Source organism: Procambarus clarkii, chromosome 19, assembly GCF_040958095.1.
Source record: "Procambarus clarkii isolate CNS0578487 chromosome 19, FALCON_Pclarkii_2.0, whole genome shotgun sequence".
Taxonomy (NCBI): Eukaryota; Metazoa; Arthropoda; class Malacostraca; order Decapoda; family Cambaridae; genus Procambarus; species Procambarus clarkii.
Genome location: NC_091168.1, coordinates 18,317,220 through 18,342,723, shown reverse-complemented (window position 1 = coordinate 18,342,723; position 25,504 = coordinate 18,317,220). Strand labels below are relative to the sequence as shown.

The 25,504-nt window shown below is 46.9% G+C and overlaps 1 protein-coding gene across 1 annotated transcript; it reads left to right on the top strand.

Annotated features, from left to right (window-relative positions):
* The first annotated feature begins 8,503 nt into the window (after nucleotides 1-8,503).
* LOC138366307 (selection and upkeep of intraepithelial T-cells protein 5-like) lies at nucleotides 8,504-25,359 on the top strand. Its single transcript, XM_069327334.1, has 2 exons — nucleotides 8,504-10,084; nucleotides 20,959-25,359. Exons 1-2 carry the CDS (start codon nucleotides 8,504-8,506, stop codon nucleotides 25,357-25,359), a joined length of 5,982 nt encoding a protein of 1,993 aa, XP_069183435.1.
* Nucleotides 25,360-25,504: the final 145 nt, after the last annotated feature.

Sequence of the window (25,504 nt, the reverse complement as noted above, 5' to 3'; positions counted from 1 at the left end):
TGGGGACGGTGAGGGCAGGGACGGTGTGGGTGGGGAAGGTGAGGGTGGGGAAGGTGAGGGGTGGGGAAGGTGAGGGTGGGGAAGGTGAGTGTGGGGAAGGTGAGGGGTGGGGAAGGTGAGGGTGGGGAAGGTGAGAGTGGGGAAGGTGAGGGGTGGGGAAGGTGAGAGTGGGGAAGGTGAGGGTGGGGAAGGTGAGGGTGGGGAAGGTGAGAGTGGGGATGGTGAGGGTGGGGAAGGTGAGGGTGGGGAAGGTGAGGGTGGGCAAGGTGAGAGTGGGGAAGGTGAGAGTGGGGAAGGTGAGAGTGGGGAAGGTGAGGGTGGGGAAGGTGAGGGTGGGCAAGGTGAGAGTGGGGAAGGTGAGAGTGGGGAAGGTGAGAGTGGGGAAGGTGAGGGTGGGGAAGGTGAGGGGTGGGGAAGGTGAGAGTGGGGAAGGTGAGGATGGGGAAGGTAAGGGTGGACAAGGTGAGAGTGGGGAAGGTGAGGGTGGGGAAGGTGAGGGTGGGGAAGGTGAGGGGTGGGGAAGATGAGAGTGGGGAAGGTGAGGGTGGGGAAGGTGAGGGGTGGGGAAGGTGAGAGTGGGGAAGGTGAGGGTGGACAAGGTGAGAGTGGGGAAGGTGAGGGTGGGGAAGGTGAGGGTGGGGACGGTGAGGCTGGGGAAGGTGAGGGCAGGGAAGGTGAGGGTGGGGAAGGTGATGGTGGGGAAGGTGAGGGTGGGGAAGGTGAGGGCAGGGAAGGTGAGGGTGGGGAAGGTGAGAGTGGGGAAGGTGAGGGTGGGGAAGGTGAGGGCAGGGAAGGTGAGGGTGGGGAAGGTGAGGGTGGGGAAGGTGAGAGTGGGGACGGTGAGGGTGGGGAAGGTGAGAGTGGGGACGGTGAGGGTGGGGAAGGTGAGAGTGGGGACGGTGAGGGTGGGGAAGGTGAGGGCAGGGAAGGTGAGGGTGGGGAAGGTGAGGGTGGGGAAGGTGAGGGTGGGGAAGGTGAGGGCTGGGAAGGTGAGGGTGGGGAAGGTGAGGGTGGGGAAGGTGAGGGTGGGGAAGGTGAGAGTGGGGACGGTGAGGGTGGGGAAGGTGAGGGTGGGGAAGGTGAGGGCAGGGAAGGTGAGGGTGGGGAAGGTGAGGGTGGGGAAGGTGAGAGTGGGGAAAGTGAGGGCAGGGAAGGTGAGGGTGGGGAAGGTGAGGGTGGGGAAGGTGAGGGTGGGGAAGGTGAGGGTGGGGAAGGTGAGAGTGGGGAAGGTGAGGGTGGGGAAGGTGAGGGTGGGGAAGGTGAGGGCAGGGACGGTGAGGGTGGGGAAGGCGAGGGTGGGGAAGGTGAGGGCAGGGAAGGTGAGGGTGGGGAAGGTGAGGGCAGGGAAGGTGAGAGTGGGGAAGGTGAGGGTGGGGAAGGTGAGGGTGGGGAAGGTGAGGGCAGGGACGGTGAGGGTGGGGAAGGTGAGGGTGGGGAAGGTGAGGGTGGGGAAGGTGAGGGCAGGGAAGGTGAGGGTGGGGAAGGTGAGGGTGGGGAAGGAGAGGGTGGGGAAGGTGAGGGTGGGGAAGGTGAGAGTGGGGAAGGTGAGGGTGGGGAAGGTGAGGGTGGGGAAGGTGAGGGCAGGGACGGTGAGGGTGGGGAAGGTGAGGGTGGTGAAGGTCAGGGTGGGGAAGGTGAGGGTGAGGAAGGTGAGGGCAGGGAAGGTGAGGGTGGGGAAGGTGAGGGTGGGGAAGGTGAGAGTGGGGACGGTGAGGGCAGGGACGGTGAGGGTGGGGAAGGTGAGGGTGGGGAAGGTGAGGGGTGGGGAAGGTGAGGGTGGGGAAGGTGAGAGTGGGGAAGGTAAGGGTGGGGAAGGTGAGGGGTGGGGAAGGTGAGGGTGGGGAAGGTGAGAGTGGGGAAGGTGAGGGGTGGGGAAGGTGAGGGGTGGGGAAGGTAAGGGTGGGGAAGGTGAGAGTGGGGAAGGTGAGGGGTGGGGAAGGTGAGAGTGGGGAAGGTGAGGGTGGGGAAGGTGAGGGCAGGGACGGTGAGGGTGGGGAAGGTGAGGGTGGGGAAGTTGAGGGTGGGGAAGGTGAGGGCAGGGAAGGTGAGGGTGGGGAAGGTGAGGGTGGGGAAGGTGAGGGTGGGGAAGGTGAGGATGGGGAAGGTGAGGGCGGGGAAGGTGAGGGTGGGGAAGGTGAGGGTGGGGAAGGTGAGAGTGGGGACGGTGAGGGCAGGGACGGTGTGGGTGGGGAAGGTGAGGGTGGGGAAGGTGAGGGGTGGGGAAGGTGAGGGTGGGGAAGGTGAGAGTGGGGAAGGTGAGGGGTGGGGAAGGTGAGGGTGGGGAAGGTGAGAGTGGGGAAGGTGAGGGGTGGGGAAGGTGAGAGTGGGGAAGGTGAGGGTGGGGAAGGTGAGGGTGGGCAAGGTGAGAGTGGGGATGGTGAGGGTGGGGAAGGTGAGGGTGGGGAAGGTGAGGGTGGGCAAGGTGAGAGTGGGGAAGGTGAGAGTGGGGAAGGTGAGAGTGGGGAAGGTGAGGGTGGGGAAGGTGAGGGTGGGCAAGGTGAGAGTGGGGAAGGTGAGAGTGGGGAAGGTGAGAGTGGGGAAGGTGAGGGTGGGGAAGGTGAGGGGTGGGGAAGGTGAGAGTGGGGACGGTGAGGATGGGGAAGGTGAGGGTGGACAAGGTGAGAGTGGGGAAGGTGAGGGTGGGGAAGGTGAGGGTGGGGAAGGTGAGGGGTGGGGAAGGTGAGAGTGGGGAAGGTGAGGGTGGGGAAGGTGAGGGGTGGGGAAGGTGAGAGTGGGGAAGGTGAGGGTGGACAAGGTGAGAGTGGGGAAGGTGAGGGTGGGGAAGGTGAGGGTGGGGACGGTGAGGCTGGGGAAGGTGAGGGCAGGGAAGGTGAGGGTGGGGAAGGTGATGGTGGGGAAGGTGAGGGTGGGGAAGGTGAGGGCAGGGAAGGTGAGGGTGGGGAAGGTGAGAGTGGGGAAGGTGAGGGGTGGGGAAGGTGAGGGTGGGGAAGGTGAGAGTGGGGAAGGTGAGGGGTGGGGAAGGTGAGAGTGGGGAAGGTGAGGGTGGGGAAGGTGAGGGCAGGGACGGTGAGGGTGGGGAAGGTGAGGGTGGGGAAGGTGAGGGTGGGGAAGGTGAGGGCAGGGAAGGTGAGGGTGGGGAAGGTGAGGGTGGGGAAGGTAAGGGTGGGGAAGGTGAGGGCGGGGAAGGTGAGGGTGGGGAAGGTGAGAGTGGGGAAGGTGAGGGGTGGGGAAGGTGAGAGTGGGGATGGTGAGGGTGGGGAAGGTGAGGGTGGGGAAGGTGAGGGTGGGGAAGGTGAGGGTGGGGAAGGTGAGGGTGGGGAAGGTGAGGGGTGGGCAAGGTGAGAGTGGGGAAGGTGAGAGTGGGGAAGGTGAGAGTGGGGAAGGTGAGGGTGGGGAAGGTGAGGGTGGGCAAGGTGAGAGTGGGGAAGGTGAGAGTGGGGAAGGTGAGAGTGGGGAAGGTGAGGGTGGGGAAGGTAAGGGGTGGGGAAGGTGAGAGTGGGGAAGGTGAGGGTGGGGAAGGTGAGGGTGGACAAGGTGAGAGTGGGGAAGGTGAGGGTGGGGAAGGTGAGGGTGGGGAAGGTGAGGGGTGGGGAAGGTGAGAGTGGGGAAGGTGAGGGTGGGGAAGGTGAGGGGTGGGGAAGGTGAGAGTGGGGAAGGTGAGGGTGGACAAGGTGAGAGTGGGGAAGGTGAGGGTGGGGAAGGTGAGGGTGGGAAAGGTGACGGGTGGGGAAGGTGAGAGTGGGGAAGGTGAGGGTGGGGAAGGTGAGGGGTGGGGAAGGTGAGGGTGGGGAAGGTGAGGGGTGGGGAAGGTGAGAGTGGGGAAGGTGAGGGTGGGGAAGGTGAGGGTGGACAAGGTGAGAGTGGGGAAGGTGAGGGTGGGGAAGGTGAGGGTGGGGAAGGTGAGGGGTGGGGAAGGTGAGAGTGGGGAAGGTGAGGGTGGGGAAGGTGAGGGGTGGGGAAGGTGAGGGTGGGGAAGGTGAGGGGTGGGGAAGGTGAGAGTGGGGAAGGTGAGGGTGGGGAAGGTGAGGGGTGGGGAAGGTGAGAGTGGGGAAGGTGAGGGTGAACAAGGTGAGAGTGGGGAAGGTGAGGGTGGGGAAGGTGAGGGTGGGGAAGGTGAGGGGTGGGGAAGGTGAGAGTGGGGAATTTGAGGGTGGGGAAGGTGAGGGGTGGGGAAGGTGAGAGTGGGGAAGGTGAGGGTGGGGAAGGTGAAAGTGGGGAAGGTGAGAGTGGGGAAGGTGAGGGTGGACAAGGTGAGAGTGGGGAAGGTCAGGGTGGGGAAGGTGAGGGTGGGGAAGGAGAGTGGGGAGGGTGGGGAAGGAGAGTGGGGAAGGTGAGGGTGGGGAAGGTGAGGGTGGGGACTGTGAGGGTGGGGAAGGAGAGTGGGGAGGGTGGGGAAGGAGAGTGGGGAGGGTGGGGAGGGCGGGGAAGGGGTGGACCAAAAAGCATCAGCCAGGCCGAATAAACGAACATTGCTAGAAGTTCAGAAAGGAATTACACGCAGTTATCACCATGACAAGAAAATTACCTTTATTTCCTGAGCTGCACGGAATGTGTCACCCGGAGGCTGCATCACAGCTCACGTCCCACCTTGTAACTTAACCCAGGATGTACACTGTATTTTATTACGTTATTACGTTGGTTGTGGATGTCGTTCTGGGTCCATTTATTTAACTGCTGTTCAGCTTGCTCTCTAAGGGTTTGGAGGGCTTCCTTCTTCGTGTTAAGTTGATGCCGTATAAGATCTTGCCCATACCTATAGGTAAACTCTGTATTTCGGACTGCTGGGTCATGTGGGTTTATATATTGGTGTATACTGGCAGCAGGTTTTCATTTATACATGTTTCATTGAATATGACTGCATATTCTGTATTGAGTATTTTCTTGTTTAGGGCTTCTATCCCTCTGACTAGTGCTCTGGCATCTTGGTTTAATTGGAAGAGAAAGAAGTCCTCCAAACACCTAGAGAGCAGTCTGAACAGCAGTTAAACAATGGACGCAGTACATCACCAACCAACTCAAGCAAACCATTAACAGTCAACTACTCATTCTAAAACAACAACACAAAACCCACGTAGAAACCAAGACCCTCCGAAAGTTGACAGCCGTAAACGGTGGACAGTTAAAGATCCCTCGTCCAAAAGATGGCTACATTAACGTCACAACTTACGAGGTTTATGGAGCCTCTGAGTAAGTTGATCTTACTCAGGACCAACAGGACCTCTTGAAACTTGGTCTAAACTGTCAGTTCTTGTCAAAACCAAAATATCATTAAAAACGCCTTGAAATCGAAATGCTTTTGGACTACATTCATAAGTTAGAAGACAACAAAAGTGCCATCACTACGGACACACTTTACACTAAACTACTAACAGAAGCGGGGAAAAAACGAGGAACATACAGATCAACAATCTTAACCCCACGACTCAAAGAAGCAGCAAAACAACTAAAAAATCTTGAAGGTGTAACAATAAGAAAAGCCGACAAGACAGCAGCATACGTGTTGATCCTTACTCAAGAATACATGAATAAAATTAGCGACATCATCAGTGATGACTCTAAATTTTAACGAATCACGAGGAACCCTGTGGAAGACCTTAAACGCAAAGCGAACAAAACTATTACTGCAATCAAAGCAAAGAAAGGTAGTGTTCATTTCACTAAAAAGGGCGACAATGGCTTAGGATATGCCTATGGCAATGTTAAGACACATAAACCAGGTAACCCACTACGCCCAATAATCAGTCAAATACCAACTCCATCCTATCACCTGGCAAAAAGACTTAATAAACTCCTTACTCCATACACTTCAAGCAACTATAGTCTACAATCATCAGCAGATATCCTAGAAACAACCAAAACTACACAACCCGATGGAATTATTGCTTCACTGGACGTCGAATCCCTATTCACCAACGTCCCAGTCGACACCACCAAAGAAATGATACTGGACAGAGTATACAGAGACGAGAGCACCACCAAATTAGACATACCCGAGCCACACTTGAAGAGTCTTCTCGAGGCATGTACAAAGGAAGCTCCTTTCATCATTCCACATGGAGACATATATCTACAAATAGACGGAGTAGCAATGGGCTCCTACTTAGGAGTGTTATTCGCTAATTTTTACATGGGAACCATCGAAGATATGGTCTACAGTAGTAGACAAAAACCAACTGTATACTGCCGTTATGTATATGACATATTCGTAATAGTAAAAGACTCAGATGAACTAATTGATCTAAAAAGCCATCTAGTGAGAGAGTCAGTACTCCGATTTACACATGAAAATAGTGAAAATAACAGTCTGCCAATCATATTCTATAAAACAAAGAAGACTACCGCCCTCATTATTAAAAACAGCCCGAAGCCAACGGAGAACCCTCTACAGCAGTCAAACGTGGTATATTCGTGCATTTGCCCACACGAAGGATGTAGCCTTTAATCTAAGTACATAGGTATGACGTCGACCAAGCTGACGAGGCGTTTGACCTGTCATCTTCAGTCCGGTGTCCCCAAAATCACACGAGACAAGCCCTTGTCATCACCCTAACAAGAGAAATGTTGAATAAAAACACTTGTATAAGAGACAAAACCCAAGATTCAACAAGATTACAAACTCTTAAAGTAATCCACATAAAAATAGAACAACCTACCATAAATACTCAAATTACGGAACTATTCACTCTAACCACCATGAGAGTAAGGACAAGACAGGAACATAAGATGCCAACATATATACAGTATATGTGTGTGTGTATATATATATATATATATATATATATATATATATATATATATATATATATATATATATATATATATATATATATATATTGATATATATACTGGCAGGAGGTTTTCTTTTAAACATGTCTCATTGGATATGACCGCATATTCTGTATTTACTATATTCTGATTTAGGGCTTCTATCCCTCTAACTATTTTCTTAGCATCAGGGCTTAGCTGAAAGAGGAGTTCTCCAAAACTCATTTTCGTAATTTCAAGGTGAAGAAAAGAAGTGAATTACTATAGAATGTATTACACTTATTTATACAATTTGCACAACGTTTCGAACCTCCATGGTTCATTCTCAAGTGAAAAGAATTTTCAGGACTGGTTGATTTATACCCGCACTGGGTCAGGTGATAAGACAATAAAGGTGAAAACATGGGGGGATACATAAAAGATAAATGGGGGGTGAAACATAAGTACATAAGAATAAAGGTAACTGCGGAAGGCCTATTGGCCCATACGAGGCAGCACCTATCTACTTACAAAGATTAATCAGGTGTAATTGGCCTGTTATGTTGGACAGTGTCTTCTGTGTTGGCATCGTTATGTTCTGGTCTTGTCCTTACTCTCATGGTGGGTAGAGTAAATAGTTCCGTGATTTGGGTGTTCATGGTAGGTTGTTCTATTCTTATGTGAATTGCTTCAAGAATTTGTAATCTTCTTGCATCTTGGGTTTTGTCTATTATACAGGTATTTTTGTTCAACATTTCTCTTGTTAGAATGATGTCATGGGCTTGTCTCGTGTGATTCCTGGGGGCACCGGATTGAAGATGGCATGTCAAACGCGCCCCCCAGTCTTGACCCAGCCGTCGCCCTGAGGGGTCACGCCAAACATGGCGCTCGTGGATAGCTCAAAGAAGTGAGGATACGCGGCCATGAGGTGAGCAGACACTTAGCAAGGACTTGCTGGACTGCTCCATGGTTCCCTGCAAAGTGGTCCCGGCCTACACAGATAACACGAAAACTCTGTGTGGAGAGGAAAATTTCTGGTGAGGCCCGCCGCAGGGGTGGAAACGTGGCTGGGCCTAACGTCCCTGGCCAGGAACTAGGCACTGGTCTCAGGCCGGGCACGTGAACTGCGCCCCACCTGCCCTACTCCAGAGGGTTGTGTTTTCCGTGCGACATATTGTATAGAGAGTGTGGGGGACGGTTGCCCTCGCCCCGCTATACTGAACTAAAGTGTATGTCTCGCAGAGTTTGATGATATGGTCAATGCCAGTGCCAGGCTATATAAATATATTCATCAGAGACTGATAAGTGTGTAAGAGTGCATTACGTATCAGAGTGACTTTGGAAATCACCGGGCAGATACCATAGGTGGCACGCTTGCTGCCAGGTACACACCACAGCGTTGCCAAGTGTATCTGCAGCTTATTCACACCTCTCTACCTGATATTAATACTTCGGTACGGTTAGTGTTATATATAATTTTTCAGTGGTTAGTTTTATTACACTGTATACAGAAGGTGTTTGTGCACACTAAGGAGCTACACATGTGACAAAATGATACATTTGGCAAGAATCTTAGCTCGGACTGAGTGACCTTGAAAACAAGCGCGCCTATGTGGAGCAGAGAGGCCTAACTCCTCGTGCCCCGCCTCTTAGCAGTGCTTCTGCATGCATAAACAGTGTGTGAATCTTTCCTTCTGATCGTGCGATATGATTGGAGTCCCTTTGCTGTGTGGTTGATGTGTAACTCTGTGGTTCGTGCTGTGTGCAGCTGTGAACTTGCCCAGGCGACACTCGAGGCATGGCGACTGCTGCCTCTAAGGCAGGTGCTGCCTCAGTGGCCTCACACCAGAGTGCTAGTACATCAAGTGGTCTACACGAGGAAGATACAAGCATGGTATCTTTCACAGTGGACTCAAATGCTGGACAGGAGGAGCCTGATAGTGACGAAACTCCTTGGACAACTGTATCGTCCCGGAGGAAGACACAAGGAGTCAAAAATATCATAAATCGTAACCATGAGAAGAAAAGAACCAACCTGCAGTTTCCCCCGGGCACGGGAACTGCAACAAAATATGCATGGTTGGCTGAGGCAGCCAAAAAACACCCTGGTGGTGGGTATTGGTTGGCGAAAAGACATGCAAACCATGTTCGTATGAACAGTACTGATGAGATGGTGCAATATTTCTGTACTCAAGAGCTTGCTGGTATAACAATGAGGAAACCACCACCGCCTGCTCATACCCACAGGACACCTGTCATCATTTTTGGTCTGGACCTCTACCAGGATCACGCACTGGTAGAGCAGCATGAATATATTTTCAATGCGAAAAGAACAAAGGGCAGAGAGACTATTCTCGCCAACTGGACCAGCGAAGAGACTCCGCCGGAAAGATTTACTGTTCCAAGTGCTTATCGGCAACTAACAATGAAGATTTACACCCCTCCCAGGCGCAGGTGTTACAAGTGCCAACGGTGGAATTATGTTGCAAGGAACTGTTGGAATGATGAGCGGTGTGGCCACTGTGCCGGTAAGCATGCAACGTCTGTGTGTGATGCTAAAAAGGGTGGTGCACTAAAACTGAGGTGTGCAAACTGTCACATGGAGGGAGTTCCCGCCTGGCATGGGGACTGTACCTCACTCCCGCCGAGACGGGCTGCCCGGGGTACACCAGCTGGGGGCGCCAGTAACCACCCTGGCTCATCTGCTCTGCCCCCACCGGTCACTCCGTCACACTCTCCTCCCTTACCCAACCACTCCAACGCCACGGCTAGTAGCTCGAGTGACACAGTTGTAGGCCCTACCAATTCATGTTGGTCGGGGGGCCTGGATCAGGCACAGAAAATTAGTGAGCTTATGCATACAGTAGAAAAACAAAACAAAATTGTGGAAAACCTGACCAAGCAGATAACCGAACAAAATAAGGAAATCATGCACCAAAAGACGATGATAACCACTCTTCAGGACACTGTGAGAGTATTAACTGAGTGCAGGCCACACCAACCTGGGGTACCACCTTGTGCTCCCATGCGGCCAGTACCCCAGGGGAGACCCCAGCAGGGGGTGTCCCAGCCCTCACACCAGCTGGGCTCTCCCACCACGGCTCCCCACACCCCAGCCTCATCAACGCAGTGCGCTATGAACAGAGGTAAACTATTCCATGTAGAAACGCATAGTGCTGTCGATGAGTATTATAGCGCAACTGATCCTGATGATGAACGTAGTGACACTGAGGGTGAGAACTTTAATGGTGATGACGATCAAGATGTTGATACCGGGTCTAATAAACTCTGTTTGAAGGAATACAGTAGTGGAAATGATGAAAGTGATTGTGGTAAAGAACAAAGTGAAACCAGTGACGCTTGTAGTGATAATGACGAAGTTCAACTGGACGTGGATGCCCGCCTCGGGCCGCGCACGCCACATCCCAGATGGTTCCGCCGTGACAACTTTAAAGAAATGGTGACAGGTGATGTCGTGACTGAAGAGGAAAAAGAAGCCGTAATAAAGCACTACAACCGGTATGTAGACATACTTGCTTTCCTGAAACTGCAGACTGATAAAGTACAAAAGAACAATGGCGGCCTCTGAATCTCATAAGAACAAGTACAGTGTCATCAAGATACTCAGTTGGAATATTGCTTCTCTTAGAAAACGGTATTCAGATCTCCATCATAAGGTTATGACTGAAGACATAGATATTGTCTGCCTCCAGGAAACCCTAACTCCCGCAGGTAAAACCCCGCAGAATTTGCCTAGTTATCAGTGTTATAATCCCAGATCAAAAAATACGTGTCTTATGTATGTTAAAAAATCCCTGCCGCATGAGCCACTTCCCGCCCAACAACGAGAGGGGTTTCAATATCATGGTATCCGGGTACACGTTGGTAACTCTACACAACAATATCATGGTATCCGGGTACACGTTGGTAACTCTACACAACAATATCATGGTATCCGGGTACACGTTGGTAACTCTACACTTAATGTTTTGAATGCCTATGCACCTACTGGCCTCCTCCAGTATACTGACCTACCTAGTTTTGCACATACTGATTCTACAATATTAATTGGGGATTTAAATGCTAAACACAAACAATTAGGGGATCAACTCACAAACACCAACGGGAGAAGAGTGTTGGCACTTCTCGATGCATATGATGATGTTCAAATTATCAATAAGAATCAACCAACGCAAATATATGGAGGAGTCCTAGATAGGTGCATTGGCTTTAACCTGTCATACACAACTCATGAGACTGATATTATGGATGACTTAATGTCTGACCATTTAGCCATAACAGCTAACATACACGTGGCTAATGTTGACCTACCTGGCACTAAGCTGAGTAGACGCAGGCTAACAGTAAGGAAAGAGCAAGAAAAATTCTTTATAGACAGCACTGAACATTGGTATAACAATTATGAGCCTGAGAATGTACAACAGTTTTATGATGACCTCATAAATAATACCTATGAGGCCATCAAAAATAGTGAGTCACGCCAAACAAAAAGAAGTACTGGTAAACAGGTCAGACACAACCAGTACTATGTTGATGCTAAACTGAAAGAGCTTAAATCAATTGCTAGACAGACAGGTAAAGCATATAAGAGCCTTAGAACTCCTCAAATGTTAAAAGTGTTTCAGGCCGCGCTTGCAGCGGCAAGGGAGAGAATGACTGAACTGAGACAAAATGAATGGGAGGGTTTTGTTAGTGGACTTAACCTGCATACTCCCCTGGACAAAGCCTGGAAAGGCATAAACAAAATTATTGGTAAAAATAGTAGACAAGTTTCACACCCAAACCCGCTACAGAAAGCCAATCAGTTAATTGCAAAATGGGCTCAGGTTTCCAGCCTTGGAATGTTACCAGCTAGCACTAGGGAGAAATTGCAGGAGAGGTCCACAGACAGAAATTCTCTCATAAATTTCATGTTGAGCAAGCAACATGATGAATGTGATGTTCCATATACAGATTATGAATTGGATGCAGCCCTCTCCAGGGGCAGTAGCACTGCTCCTGGTGAGGACGGTATCACCTATGATATTCTAAGACTCCTACATCGTGTACCCGGTAACCCATTATTAGAATTGTTTAATGCCAGCTATGTCACTGGGCAGTTGCCTGTATCATGGACCACCAGTCTTACGGTACCTGTACCAAAGCCTGGCCAACCTGATGCTTTCCGCCCCATCTCACTGACCAGTTGCATGTGCAAAACCTTTGAGAGAATGGTGCTTAATAGATTATTGTATAGAGTTAAAGAGCACATGTCACCTGATATCAATGGTTTCACACATGGTAAAAGTGTACACAACTGTATCACAACCTTTCTTACTGTTCATGGAGATAAAAGGAACAAGTACACAACATTTCTTGATTTAAAAAATGCCTTTGATATTGCTAATAGGGAAGTGATTATGTATGAATTAGCGAGAATGGATATAGGGGGACATTTATTACAATGGATACGGGGCTATCTTACCAACCGGAAGTTCTCTGCACTGTTCCAAGGCTACAAGAGTGAAACTAAAGTAATGCAACTAGGCACCCCACAAGGAGGAGTACTTAGGCCTACCTTGTTTAATGTTCTAATTAATGCTTTACTAAAATCAATCCCAACTAGTCCGACAAACATCACTATCAACTATGCAGATGACATCCTTGTGCATACTAAAACCCACCGCGAAATGCAAACAGTCTTAAATTGTATACATACAGCTTGTGAGAGCCTTGGTCTTGTAATCAACGCTGCTAAAACTAAGGTATTTAACAGACAAATTGGCAACCGCAAAAGTGGACCACGAAAACTTAAGATAGACAACATACCAATAGACTATGTCTCTTCTTTCAAATACCTTGGTGTCTCTGTCCCTTGTACCTCAACTGCAGTCAATAAGTTACATCAACAATGTAGAGACAGACTCAAGGCTCTCAGAACTGTAGTGGGGTACAGCCCGAAATATGGTGTTAATATTAGAATAGCAAGAATGATGTATTTAGCGTATATAAGGTCTCTGATAGACTATCATGCACCAGCTTTGGTCCTGCAGAATGGCAAAAGTATTGATAGACTGGAAAAAATGCAAAATGAAGCACTCAGAATTATACTTGGCTGTCCTATAACTACCAAAGTTCTCAACATGCGGAAAGAATTAAATATACTTAGCATTAGAGATAGAACATTTGAAATTAATCTTATGATGGGACTAAAGCTGCTGCGTGATAACAAAAACAACATTGTGTCAGTTGCACTGTTAGAACACATACGAAATGGAACTAGCGAGTCTAAATGGATTCAAAGAACTGCCACTCATATTAAAATGATGGGACTGCACGATGTATATACAGATGAAAGAGTACAGCACTTCCTTCCACCCTGGCAGATAGTACCTTTTGACATCCTGACCCCTGCATACCCCACCAAGAAACTAATCACAAGCAACCCTCATGCTCAGCTTGCTGCTAAATTAAGCACCATAGAACACATTCACAATATACAAGCTGAAAACAACATTGCACAGACCATATACACTGACGGATCACTCAATACAGCTACAGGGAGGGCAGGAAGTGCTGTTATTGCTCATCAGCCCGATGGCAGCACAATTCAAAGAAATATCCGAATTAGTAACTGGGCGTCCACAATGCAGGCCGAGTTGGTAGCGATACTGGTAGCACTGGAAATTATTGACAACACTGAAGTAGACAGCTTAATTATTTCTGACTCCCTATCCTCACTACGAACAATAAACAGTTTACAATCAAGTAATAACGTGCTTGTCTTGGAAGTTAGACGTAGATATGTAAGAATACTTAGCAAGAGGGTAAATATAAAAATGTTGTGGATTCCTTCTCACATTGGCATGCAGGAACATGACAAAGTTGACGCCCTTGCTAAGGCTGCAGTAAATAAAGACAGTATTGAATGGAATCTTGAGTTATCAAATAGGTCCCTTAAAAGTGTCATTAGACGAGAACTCCTGGATGGATTTGAAGAAAGTAGAACAGTGCAAACTGGAACTAGCAGGTCCATTGTTCATCACAATGAAATGTGTGAAGTAAAACATGTGTATGGGGCAAGTAACAAAGTCAGTAGACTAACAGATGTTGTCACAGCTCGTATAAGACTTGGCTACAAGTATCTCTGGCAGTTCGGCTTGTATAGGGATCTAGATGAAGTAAAGTGTAAAGTGTGTGGACATAGGCAGGGACACACATTCGAACACTATATCTTGGATTGTTGTAAAATTGAGCCTTTTAGAGATAAATCTAAGCTCACTCTGTATGATATGGCAACCTATCTTATTACCATGGATAAATTACCCAAAATCCTTGCACTGTACCCACATTTTGCTTCCAGTAGATGAACGACATATGAGATTCAGAAACAAGTAGTGTATTGTGAGGACTAATAATAAACAGAAGCTTTCCTATGACTCTGTAATATCCCCATTGGCCAAACTATTATGTATTAACGACAAGACCTACCATTAATGTATGATGACTTACTGTAAATATGTAGCTCTTGTAATAGCACTTTCTCTGTAACTAGCTGACATTGTATCTATAAGGTGTGAAGGATTGAAGAAATTGTTTATGTAATAATCTAAGATGAGGTCTAATAAAGACCTTTTGTGCCTTCTGTAATGCTTTTGCGCTACCGCTCACAGGATGAGTATGGGGTGCACAATAAACTAGCCGCCTTCGGCGGCAACAATAAAAAATCAATGTCAAACGCTTCGTTATCACCTGACCCAGTGCGGGTATAAATCGACCAGTCCTGAAAATTCTTTTCACTTGAGAATGAACCATGGAGGTTCGAAACGTTGTGCAAATTGTATAAATAAGTGTAATACATTCTATAGTAATTCACTTCTTTTCTTCACCTTGAAATTACGAAAAGGAGTTTTGGAGAACTCCTCTTTCAGCTAAGCCCTGATGCTAAGAAAATAGTTAGAGGGATAGAAGCCCTAAATCAGAAGATAGTAAACACAGAATATGCGGTCATATTCAATGAGACATATATATATATATATATATATATATATATATATATATATATATATATATATATATATATATATATATATATATATATATATATATATATATATATATATGTATACACTATTCCAACTTCAGAGGAATTCGAAGAAGTGTTTGACTTGCAACAATGATCGAACCCGTCTGTGACATTCATCAATGTTTCCCATTGTCGCGTTTTTCAAGAGATCCATAACCTTTAAGCACCTTTTTGTATTATTATTTTTGTATCAACCCATGTATATCTTGTAACCATCAAATACATAATAAAGCACAAAAAATAAAAAAGGAAGGGGGTGGTAGGAGAAAAGCACACACAAACTGTATTGGAGGGGATCTAAACATTCCCTCTAATGCGTTATGCGTGGTTTCCTCCGAGGCTATGGGTCCCCCTTCTTCCAGCTAGAGGTGGTACTCCCTTCCATATTTGTGTGTATATGTGTATATATATATATATATATATATATATATATATATATATATATATATATATATATATATATATATATATTTATATATATATATATATATATATATATATATATATATATATATATATATATATATATATATATATATATATATATATATATATATTTTTTTTTCTTATATATATATATATTTATATATATATATATATATATATATATATATATTTTTTTTTTTTTTCTTATATATATATATATTTATATATATATATATATATATATATATATATATATATATATATATATATATATATATATATATATAACTGAAAACTCACCCCAGAAGTGACTGGAACCCATACTGCCAGAAGCAATGCAGAACGCAGTACTCGGCCTACTGTGCAAGGCGCGATTTGCCTAATAAGCCATGTATTCGTAAATTTGTATAATTTTTCTATTTTTTTTCTTATGAAATTATAAAGCTATTCATATCACTATGTATAAGTAAATTGTTTTTTATTTGAGTTAAAACTAACGTAGTTATATGACCGAACCTAACCAACCCTACCTAACCTAACCTAACCTAACCTAATCTATCTTAACCTAACCTAACCTAACCTAACCTAACCTAACCAACCCTACCTAACCTAACCTAACCTATCTTAACCTAACCTAAACTAACATAACTTAGTAAATAATTTATGTTCCTAATATAATATAATATTAATGATTCAAATAAACTAATTGGAAACAATTTATTGAAAATAAAGAAAATCACTCTGCCTATTAGGCAAAACGGGACTTGCATACTAGGCCGAGAAGTGCATTCTGGCTACTAGGTACAACATATATATATATATATATATATATATATATATATATATATATATATATATATATATATATATATATATATATATATATATATATATATATATATATATTGGTGTATACTGGCAGCAGGTTTTCTTTCAAACATGTTTCATTGAATATGACCGCATATTCTGTATTTATTATTTTCTGGTTTAGGGCTTCTATCCCTCTAACTATTTTCTTAGCATCAGGGCTTAATTGGAATACGAGTTCTCCAAAACTCATTTTCGTACTTTTAAGGTGAAGAAAAGAAGTGATTTACTATAGAGTGTATTACACTTATTTGTATAATTTGCACGACGTTTCGAACCTCCATGGTTCATTCTCAAGTGAACAGATCTTACAATACTAGTTGATTTTATACCCGCATTAGGTCAGGTGATAATACAATGAAGGTGAAAAACATGGGGAATACATAAGGGATAAACATAGGGGCTGCAGAAGGCTTATTGGCCCATACGAGGCATCTCCTATCTAAACACAAATGTGTTTAGATAGGAGATGCCTCGTATGGGCCAATAAGCCTTCTGCAGCCCCTATGTTTATCCCTTATGTATTCCCCAAGTTTTTCACCTTCATTGTATTATCACCTGACCTAATGCGGGTATAAAATCAACTAGTATTGTAAGATCTGTTCACTTGAGAATGAACCATGGAGGTTCGAAACGTCGTGCAAATTATACAAATAAGTGTAATACACTCTATAGTAAATCACTTCTTTTCTTCACCTTAAAAGTACGAAAATGAGTTTTGGAGAACTCCTATTCCAATTAAGCCCTGATGCTAAGAAAATAGTTAGAGGGATAGAAGTCCTAAACCAGAAAATAATAAATACAGAATATGCGGTCATATTCAATGAAATATATATATATATATATATATATATATATATATATATATATATATATATATATATATATATATATATATATATATATATATATATATATATATATATATATATAGGGGGTACCACCTCTGGTGCAATTATAGGGACCCACAGCCTCAGAGAAGGGAACACAGAACATTCAAGAAAAAACTTGCCATTTAACTCTGAATACGTAAGAGTGTTCGCTTCTCCTACCACCCCCCTTTTTTAATGGTGTACACTTTATTATGCAAGGTTATACAGTTACATATCTGATTTTATACAAAAAATTAACATTAAGAGGACACAAAAAAAAGTTCGCTTCCTAGAGGCTGTAGATTTCCTCGAACTCCTCTGACGCTGGGCAGGAACCGAGGATGCAGCGAGCATTCCCCTTCTGGATCGCGACACTGAGGCGCTGAAAGAGAAAACCTGCTGCTCTAGGGTCTCTTGTGGTGTCAATGAGCTTGGAACCAAGATCCTTAAGAAACCTTCTTGCACTCTCTCCCTATGGGCCTAGGGTCTCAGACCCTAGAACGAAGTTGTACCGATGATCTAATTGCCTGTACTTGGCTGACTTGTCTCTTTCTCTGCGTGTCGCCGCGGCTCCTGTTGTGCCGGCAGAGAAGTTGATGTATGTGGTTGCCAGGGTGGATACACAAGTATAGACCCATGCCAACTGTCTGCCACCCTTCCACGGTCGCAGTGTGATTCCGTCTGGTCGGCTGGCAAAGCTAACAGAGTCACGGTTCAGTAGGTTGCGGGGCTCTCACTCCGCTGGACACTGAGCAGAGGCAAGGCTTCTTTTAATGATGTCGTTGACTTCGTCGTGTCTAGTGTTGCTTATGCAACAGGGCTCCATTAAGGAACATATAATCTCTTCCCACAACCAAACCATCGCCAGAGAAATCCTAGTAAACAACACAGAAATCATCGATAGATACAGCGATAGCAGGCGGCTTGACGTTTGCGAGGCACTACACATCAAGAAGTCAACACCAGCAATCAACAGCCAATTATTGCACAACTATATTCTACCCACCTCAAGACTCCGCTCCAATATAGAAGCATCAAGAAATATGGACCAATAGGCTTTCTACAAACACTTCTATTCAATATCCATTGTTTCGTGTTCTGTCTTGTGTTGATGAAATTAATACCCTATTAATACTCTTGTTCTGTCTTGTGTTGATGAAATTAATACCCTATTAATACCACATCTTGTTCTGTCTTGTGTTAATGCCACATCACCCCTTCCACCTCACTCAAATGTAGATAAAAAATCGGAGATGCGTAAGTTCTATTCAGTTGTGTATTTGTGAACTAAAGTCTTTGAAAATGTAATAAGTTTTACGAAACGCGCTCGTGTCGCGTCAGACTAGAAATAAAAATGAATTTTGGAGAATTGATTTTTGATTTACCTCCAACAGTGAAGCGAAATGTACGAAAGATTGAGAAAATTCGTGTTAGAATTATTAATCTTACTTTTTCGGTCATATTTAATAATATATGTCTACAGGAAAGACTGCTACCAAAATATACTAATATATATATATATATATATATATATATATATATATATATGTCGTACCTAGTAGCCAGAACGTACTTCTCAGCCTACTATTCAAGGCCCGATTTGCCTAATAAGCCAAGTTTTCATGAATTATTTATTTTTCGACTACCTAACCTACCTAACCTAACCTAACCTAACGTTTTCGGCTACCTAACCTAACCTAACCGATAAAGATAGGTTAGGTTAGGTTAGGTAGGGTTGGTTAGGTTCGGTCATATATCTAAATTAATTTTAACTCCAATAAAAAAAAATTGACCTCATACGTAATGAAATGGGTAGCTTTATAATTTCATAAGAAAAAAATTAGAGAAAATATACTAATTCATGAAAACTTGGCTTATTAGGCAAATCGGGCCTTGAATAGTAGGCATAGAAGTGCGTTCTGGCTACTAGGTACGACATATATATATATATATATATATATATATATATATATATATATATATATATATATATATATATATATATATATATATATGTCGTACCTAGTAGCCAGAACGCACTTCTCAGCCTACTATGCAAGGCCCGATTTGCCTAATAAGCCAAGTTTTCATGAATTAATTGTTTTTCGGCTACCTAACCTACCTAACCTAACCTAACCTAACTTTTTGGGCTACCTAACCTAACCTAACCAATAAAGATAGGTTAGGTTAGGTTAGGTAGGGTTTGTTAGGTTCGGACATATATCTACGTTAATTTTAACTCCAATAAAAAAAAATTGACCTCAGGCATAATGAAATGGGTAGCTTTATCATTTCATAAGAAAAAAATTAGAGAAAATATATTAATTCAGGAAAACTTTGCTTATTAGGCAAATCAGGCCTTGCATAGTAGGCTGAGAAGTGCGTTCTTGCTACTAGGTACGACATATATATATATATATATATATATATATATATATATATATATATATATATATATATGTCGTACCTAATAGCCAGAACTCACTTCTCAGCCTACTATTCAAGGCCCGATTTGCCTAATAAGCCAAGTTTTCATGAATTAATATATTTACTATAATTTTTTTCTTATGAAATGATAAAGCTACCCTTTTCACTATGTATGAGGTCAATTTTTTTTTTTTGGAGTTAAAATTAACGTAGATATATGACCGAACCTAACCAACCCTACCTAACCTAACCTAACCTATATATATAGGTAAGGTTAGGTTAGGTAGCCAAAAAAAGCTAGGTTAGGTTAGGTTAGGTAGGTTAGGTCGACGAAAAAACATTAATTCATGAAAACTTGGCTTATTAGGCAAATCGGGCCTTGCATAGTAGGCTGAGAAGTGAGTTCTGGCTACTAGGTACGACATATATATATATATATATATATATATATATATATATATATATATATAAATATATATATAAATATATATATAAATATATATATATATATATATATATATATATATATATATATATATATATATATATATATATATATATATATATATATATATATATCTACGAAATGAGCAATGAGAAATGCGTTTCGCTGAGCCTGTCATCATCTTCGGAGGCAAAGGGTAAGTGAGTACAAGTTAGCTGGAGCAGCTAAATATATAAGAAGAAGGGTCACTGATGGCTGGGGGTTGTAGGCGAGACGAAGGTGGATATTCTGTCTTGAGGATGGTCAAGAGTTGCTCAGTGTGAGCTGACTCCTGATACATTGGCTGAGATTGTTTAGTATGTAGTGCTTCATCTATGTCTAATCTTCCATTGTTGTTGTACCGGCGCATTGTTGTGTGTGTGTTGTTGGTGAGGATGTCTCTGCTGACCATCTGGTTGTGTGTGTGTTGTTGGTGAGGATGTCTCTGCTGACCATCTGGTTGTGTGTGTGTTGTTGGTGAGGATGTCTCTGCTGACCATCTGGTTGTGTGTGAAGATTATATGTTCTTTGTTGGGAAATTGCTGTTTATTGTTTGTTCTTCAGCCTGCAGTAGCAGAGTACCTAACTCCTGCCACCAAGTGCACAACAACTGCCACTCCGGTCAAAGCTAAACACTCTCCCTCAATGTTAAACCATTCTCGTAAAAAGATAAACCATTCTCGTCAGAGCTAAACCATTCCAAAATATTATAAAATGAAACAAAAATATTTAGGAAAGTTACTTCTCTGAAAGAGATTATATTATGGACAGATGAAAAGTCATCCAGGAAGGAGATTATTTCCTGGAAAGCCATTGTGCTTTGGTTGGTTCATTCCCTGGAGGATATATATAGATGTCTTTCATGGCGCACGATACGCTTTTTAACCTTATTCTCTACACAGAAAAAAACTGCACGATTCCACAAAGGTTTTTTTTATGGATAGCTTATTCATCTTGGAAAATATTCCCACTTAAAAGAAATATTTGAGAGCCTGTGAAGAACTTCACGCCATAGAGGCAACATAAGTTTGATTAGTGGAGAGAAAGACTAGTGCTACAGGGTGTGGACGGCTTGTACTGTCCTGCTACAGGCAGTCGACACACTGCTACAGGCCGTCCACACTCTGCTACAGGCCGTCTACACCCTGCTACAGGCCGTCCCCACACTGCTACAGGCCGTCCACACCCTGCTACAGGCCGTCTACACCCTGCTACAGGCCGTCCCCACCCTGCTACAGGCCGTCCACACCCTGCTACAGGCCGTCTACACCCTGCTACAGGCCGTCCACACACTGCTACAGGCCGTCCACACACTGCTACAGGCCGTCCACACACTGCTACAGGCCGTCCACACCCTGCTACAGGCCGTCTACACCCTGCTACAGGCCGTCCACACCCTGCTACAGGCCGTCCACACCCTGCTACAGGCCGTCCACAACCTGCTACAGGCCATCCACAACCTGCTACAGACCATCCACACCCTGCTACAGGCCGTCGACAACCTGCTACAGGCCGTCTACAACCTGCTACAGGCCGTCAACAACCTGCTACAGGCCGTCTACACCCTGCTACAAGCCGTCAACAACCTGCTACAGGCCGTCAACAACCTACTACAGGCCGTCAACAACCTACTACAGGCCGTCAACAACCTGCTACAAGCCGTCAACAACCTGCTACAGGCCGTCAACAACCTACTACAGGCCGTCAACAACCTACTACAGGCCGTCTACACCCTGCTACAGGCCGTCCATTTCCTGCTACAGGCCGTCTACAACCTGCTACAGGCCGTCTACACCCTGCTACAGGCTGTCCACAGCCTGCTACAGGCCGTCTACACCCTGCTACAGGCCGTCTACACCCTGCTACAGGCTGTCCACAGCCTGCTACAGGCCGTCTACACCCTGCTACAGACCGTCCACAGCCTGCTACAGGCCGTCTACAACCTGCTACAGGCCGTCAACAACCTGCTACAGGCCGTCCACAACCTGCTACAGACCATCCACACCCTGCTACAGGCCGTCCACAGCCTGCTACAGGCCGTCAACAACCTGCTACAGGCCGTCAACAACCTACTACAGGCCGTCCACAGCCTGCTACAGGCCGTCAACAACCTGCTACAGGCCGTCTACACCCTGCTACAGGCCGTCCACAGCCTGCTACAGGCCGTCTACACCCTGCTACAGGCCGTCCACAGCCTGCTACAGGCCGTCAACAACCTGCTACAGGCCGTCCATTTCCTGCTACAGGCCGTCTACAACCTGCTACAGGCCATCCACAACCTGCTACAGACCATCCACACCCTGCTACAGGCCGTCAACAACCTGCTACAGGCCATCCACAACCTGCTACAGACCATCCACACCCTGCTACAGGCCGTCGACAACCTGCTACAGGCCGTCTACAACCTGCTACAGGCCGTCTACACCCTGCTACAGGCTGTCCACAGCCTGCTACAGGCCGTCTACACCCTGCTACAGGCCGTCCACAGCCTGCTACAGGCCGTCAACAACCTGCTACAGGCCGTCAACAACCTACTACAGGCCGTTCACACCCTGCTACAGGCCGTCTACACCCTGCTACAGGCCGTCCACAACCTGCTACAGGCCGTCCACACACTGCTACAGGCCGTCCACACCCTGCTACAGGCCGTCCACAACCTGCTACAGGCCGTCCACAACCTGCTACAGGCCGTCCACAACCTGCTACAGGCCGTCCATAACCTGCTACAGGCCGTCCACAACCTGCTACAGGCCGTCCACAACCTGCTACAGGCCGTCTACACCCTGCTACAGGCCGTCCATAACCTGCTACAGGTCGTCCATAACCTGCTACAGGCCGTCCACAACCTGCTACAGGCCGTCCACAACCTGCTACAGGCCGTCTACACCCTGCTACAGGCCGTCCACACCCTGCTACAGGCCGTCCATAACCTGCTACAGGCCGTCCACAACCTGCTACAGGCCGTCCACACACTGCTACAGGCCGTCTACACCCTGCTACAGGCCATCCACACCCTGCTACAGGCCGTCGACAACCTGCTACAGGCCGTCTACAACCTGCTACAGGCCGTCTACACCCTGCTACAGGCTGTCCACAGCCTGCTACAGGCCGTCTACACCCTGCTACAGGCCGTCCACAGCCTGCTACAGGCCGTCTACACCCTGCTACAGGCTGTCCACACCCTGCTACAGACCGTCCACACCCTGCTACAGACCATCCACAACCTGCTACAGACCATCCACACCCTGCTACAGGCCGTCGACAACCTGCTACAGGCCGTCGACAACCTGCTACAGGCCGTCTACACCCTGCTACAGGCCGTCCACACACTGCTACAGACCGTCCACACACTGCTACAGACCGTCCACACACTGCTACAGACCGTCCACACACTGCTACAGGCCGTCTACACCCTGCTACAGGCCGTCGACAACCTGCTACAGGCCGTCCACACACTGCTACAGACCGTCCACACACTGCTACAGACCGTCCACACACTGCTACAGACCGTCCACACACTGCTACAGGCCGTCCACACCCTGCTACAGGCCGTCGACAACCTGCTACAGGCCGTCCACACCCTGCTACAGGCCGTCGACAACCTGCTACAGGCCGTCAACAACCTGCTACAGGCCGTCAACAACCTGCTACAGGCCGTCAGCAACCTGCTACAGGCCGTCAACAACCTGCTACAGACCGTCCACACCCTGCTACAGACCGTCCACACCCTGCTACAGGCCATCCACACCCTGCTACAGGCCGTCGACAACCTGCTACAGGCCGTCAACAACCTGCTACAGACCGTCAACAACCTGCTACAGGCCGTCAGCAACCTACTACAGGCCGTCAACAACCTACTACAGGCCGTCAACAACCTGCTACAGACCGTCAACAACCTGCTACAGGCCGTCAACAACCTGCTACAGGCCGTCAACAACCTACTACAGGCCGTCAACAACCTGCTACAGACCGTCAACAACCTGCTACAGGCCGTCAGCAACCTACTACAGCCCGTCAACAACCTACTACAGGCCGTCAACAACCTGCTACAGGCCGTCAACAACCTGCTACAGACCGTCAACAACCTGCTACAGGCCGTCAACAACCTACTACAGGCCGTCAACAACCTGCTACAGGCCGTCAACAACCTGCTACAGGCCGTCAACAACCTGCTACAGGCCGTCAACAACCTGCTACAGGCCGTCAACAACCTACTACAGGCCGTCAACAACCTACTACAGGCCGTCAACAACCTGCTACAGGCCGTCAACAACCTGCTACAGGCCGTCAACAACCTGCTACAGGCTGTCTACACCCTGCTACAGGCCGTCAACAACCTGCTACAGGCCGTCAACAACCTGCTACAGGCCGTCAACAACCTGCTACAGGCCGTCAACAACCTGCTACAGGCCGTCAACAACCTGCTACAGACCGTCAACAACCTGCTACAGGCCGTCAACAACCTACTACAGGCCGTCAACAACCTGCTACAGGCCGTCAACAACCTGCTACAGACCGTCAACAACCTGCTACAGGCCGTCAACAACCTGCTACAGGCCGTCAACAACCTACTACAGGCCGTCAACAACCTGCTACAGGCCGTCAACAACCTGCTACAGGCCGTCAACAACCTGCTACAGGCTGTCTACACCCTGCTACAGGCCGTCAACAACCTGCTACAGGCCGTCAACAACCTGCTACAGGCCGTCAACAACCTGCTACAGACCGTCAACAACCTGCTACAGGCCGTCAGCAACCTACTACAGGCCGTCAACAACCTGCTACAGACCGTCAACAACCTGCTACAGGCCGTCAACAACCTGCTACAGGCCGTCAACAACCTACTACAGGCCGTCAACAACCTGCTACAGGCCGTCAACAACCTGCTACAGGCCGTCAACAACCTGCTACAGGCTGTCTACACCCTGCTACAGGCCGTCAACAACCTGCTACAGGCTGTCTACACCCTGCTACAGGCCGTCAACAACCTGCTACAGGCCGTCAACAACCTGCTACAGGCCGTCAACAACCTGCTACAGGCCGTCAACAACCTACTACAGGCCGTCAACAACCTGCTACAGGCCGTCAACAACCTGCTACAGGCCGTCAACAACCTGCTACAGGCTGTCTACACCCTGCTACAGGCCGTCAACAACCTGCTACAGGCCGTCAACAACCTGCTACAGGCTGTCTACACCCTGCTACAGGCCGTCAACAACCTGCTACAGGCCGTCAACAACCTGCTACAGGCTGTCTACACCCTGCTACAGGCCGTCAACAACCTGCTACAGGCCGTCAACAACCTGCTACAGGCCGTCAACAACCTGCTACAGGCCGTCAACAACCTGCTACAGGCCGTCAACAACCTACTACAGGCCGTCAACAACGTGCTACAGACCGTCAACAACCTGCTACAGGCCGTCAACAACCTGCTACAGGCCGTCAACAACCTGCTACAGGCCGTCAACAACCTACTACAGGCCGATACTTGAAATTGAAAAAGTTACCGTAAAAGTAAACTTCATTCTCTAGGAAGATCACTCACTGCATCCGTGAATTCTCTGGGAAAAAATGCTTCCAGAGACCATGGGCTGACACCCCAAATGGTGGTGGGGGTGGTGGTGGTGGGGGTAGGGG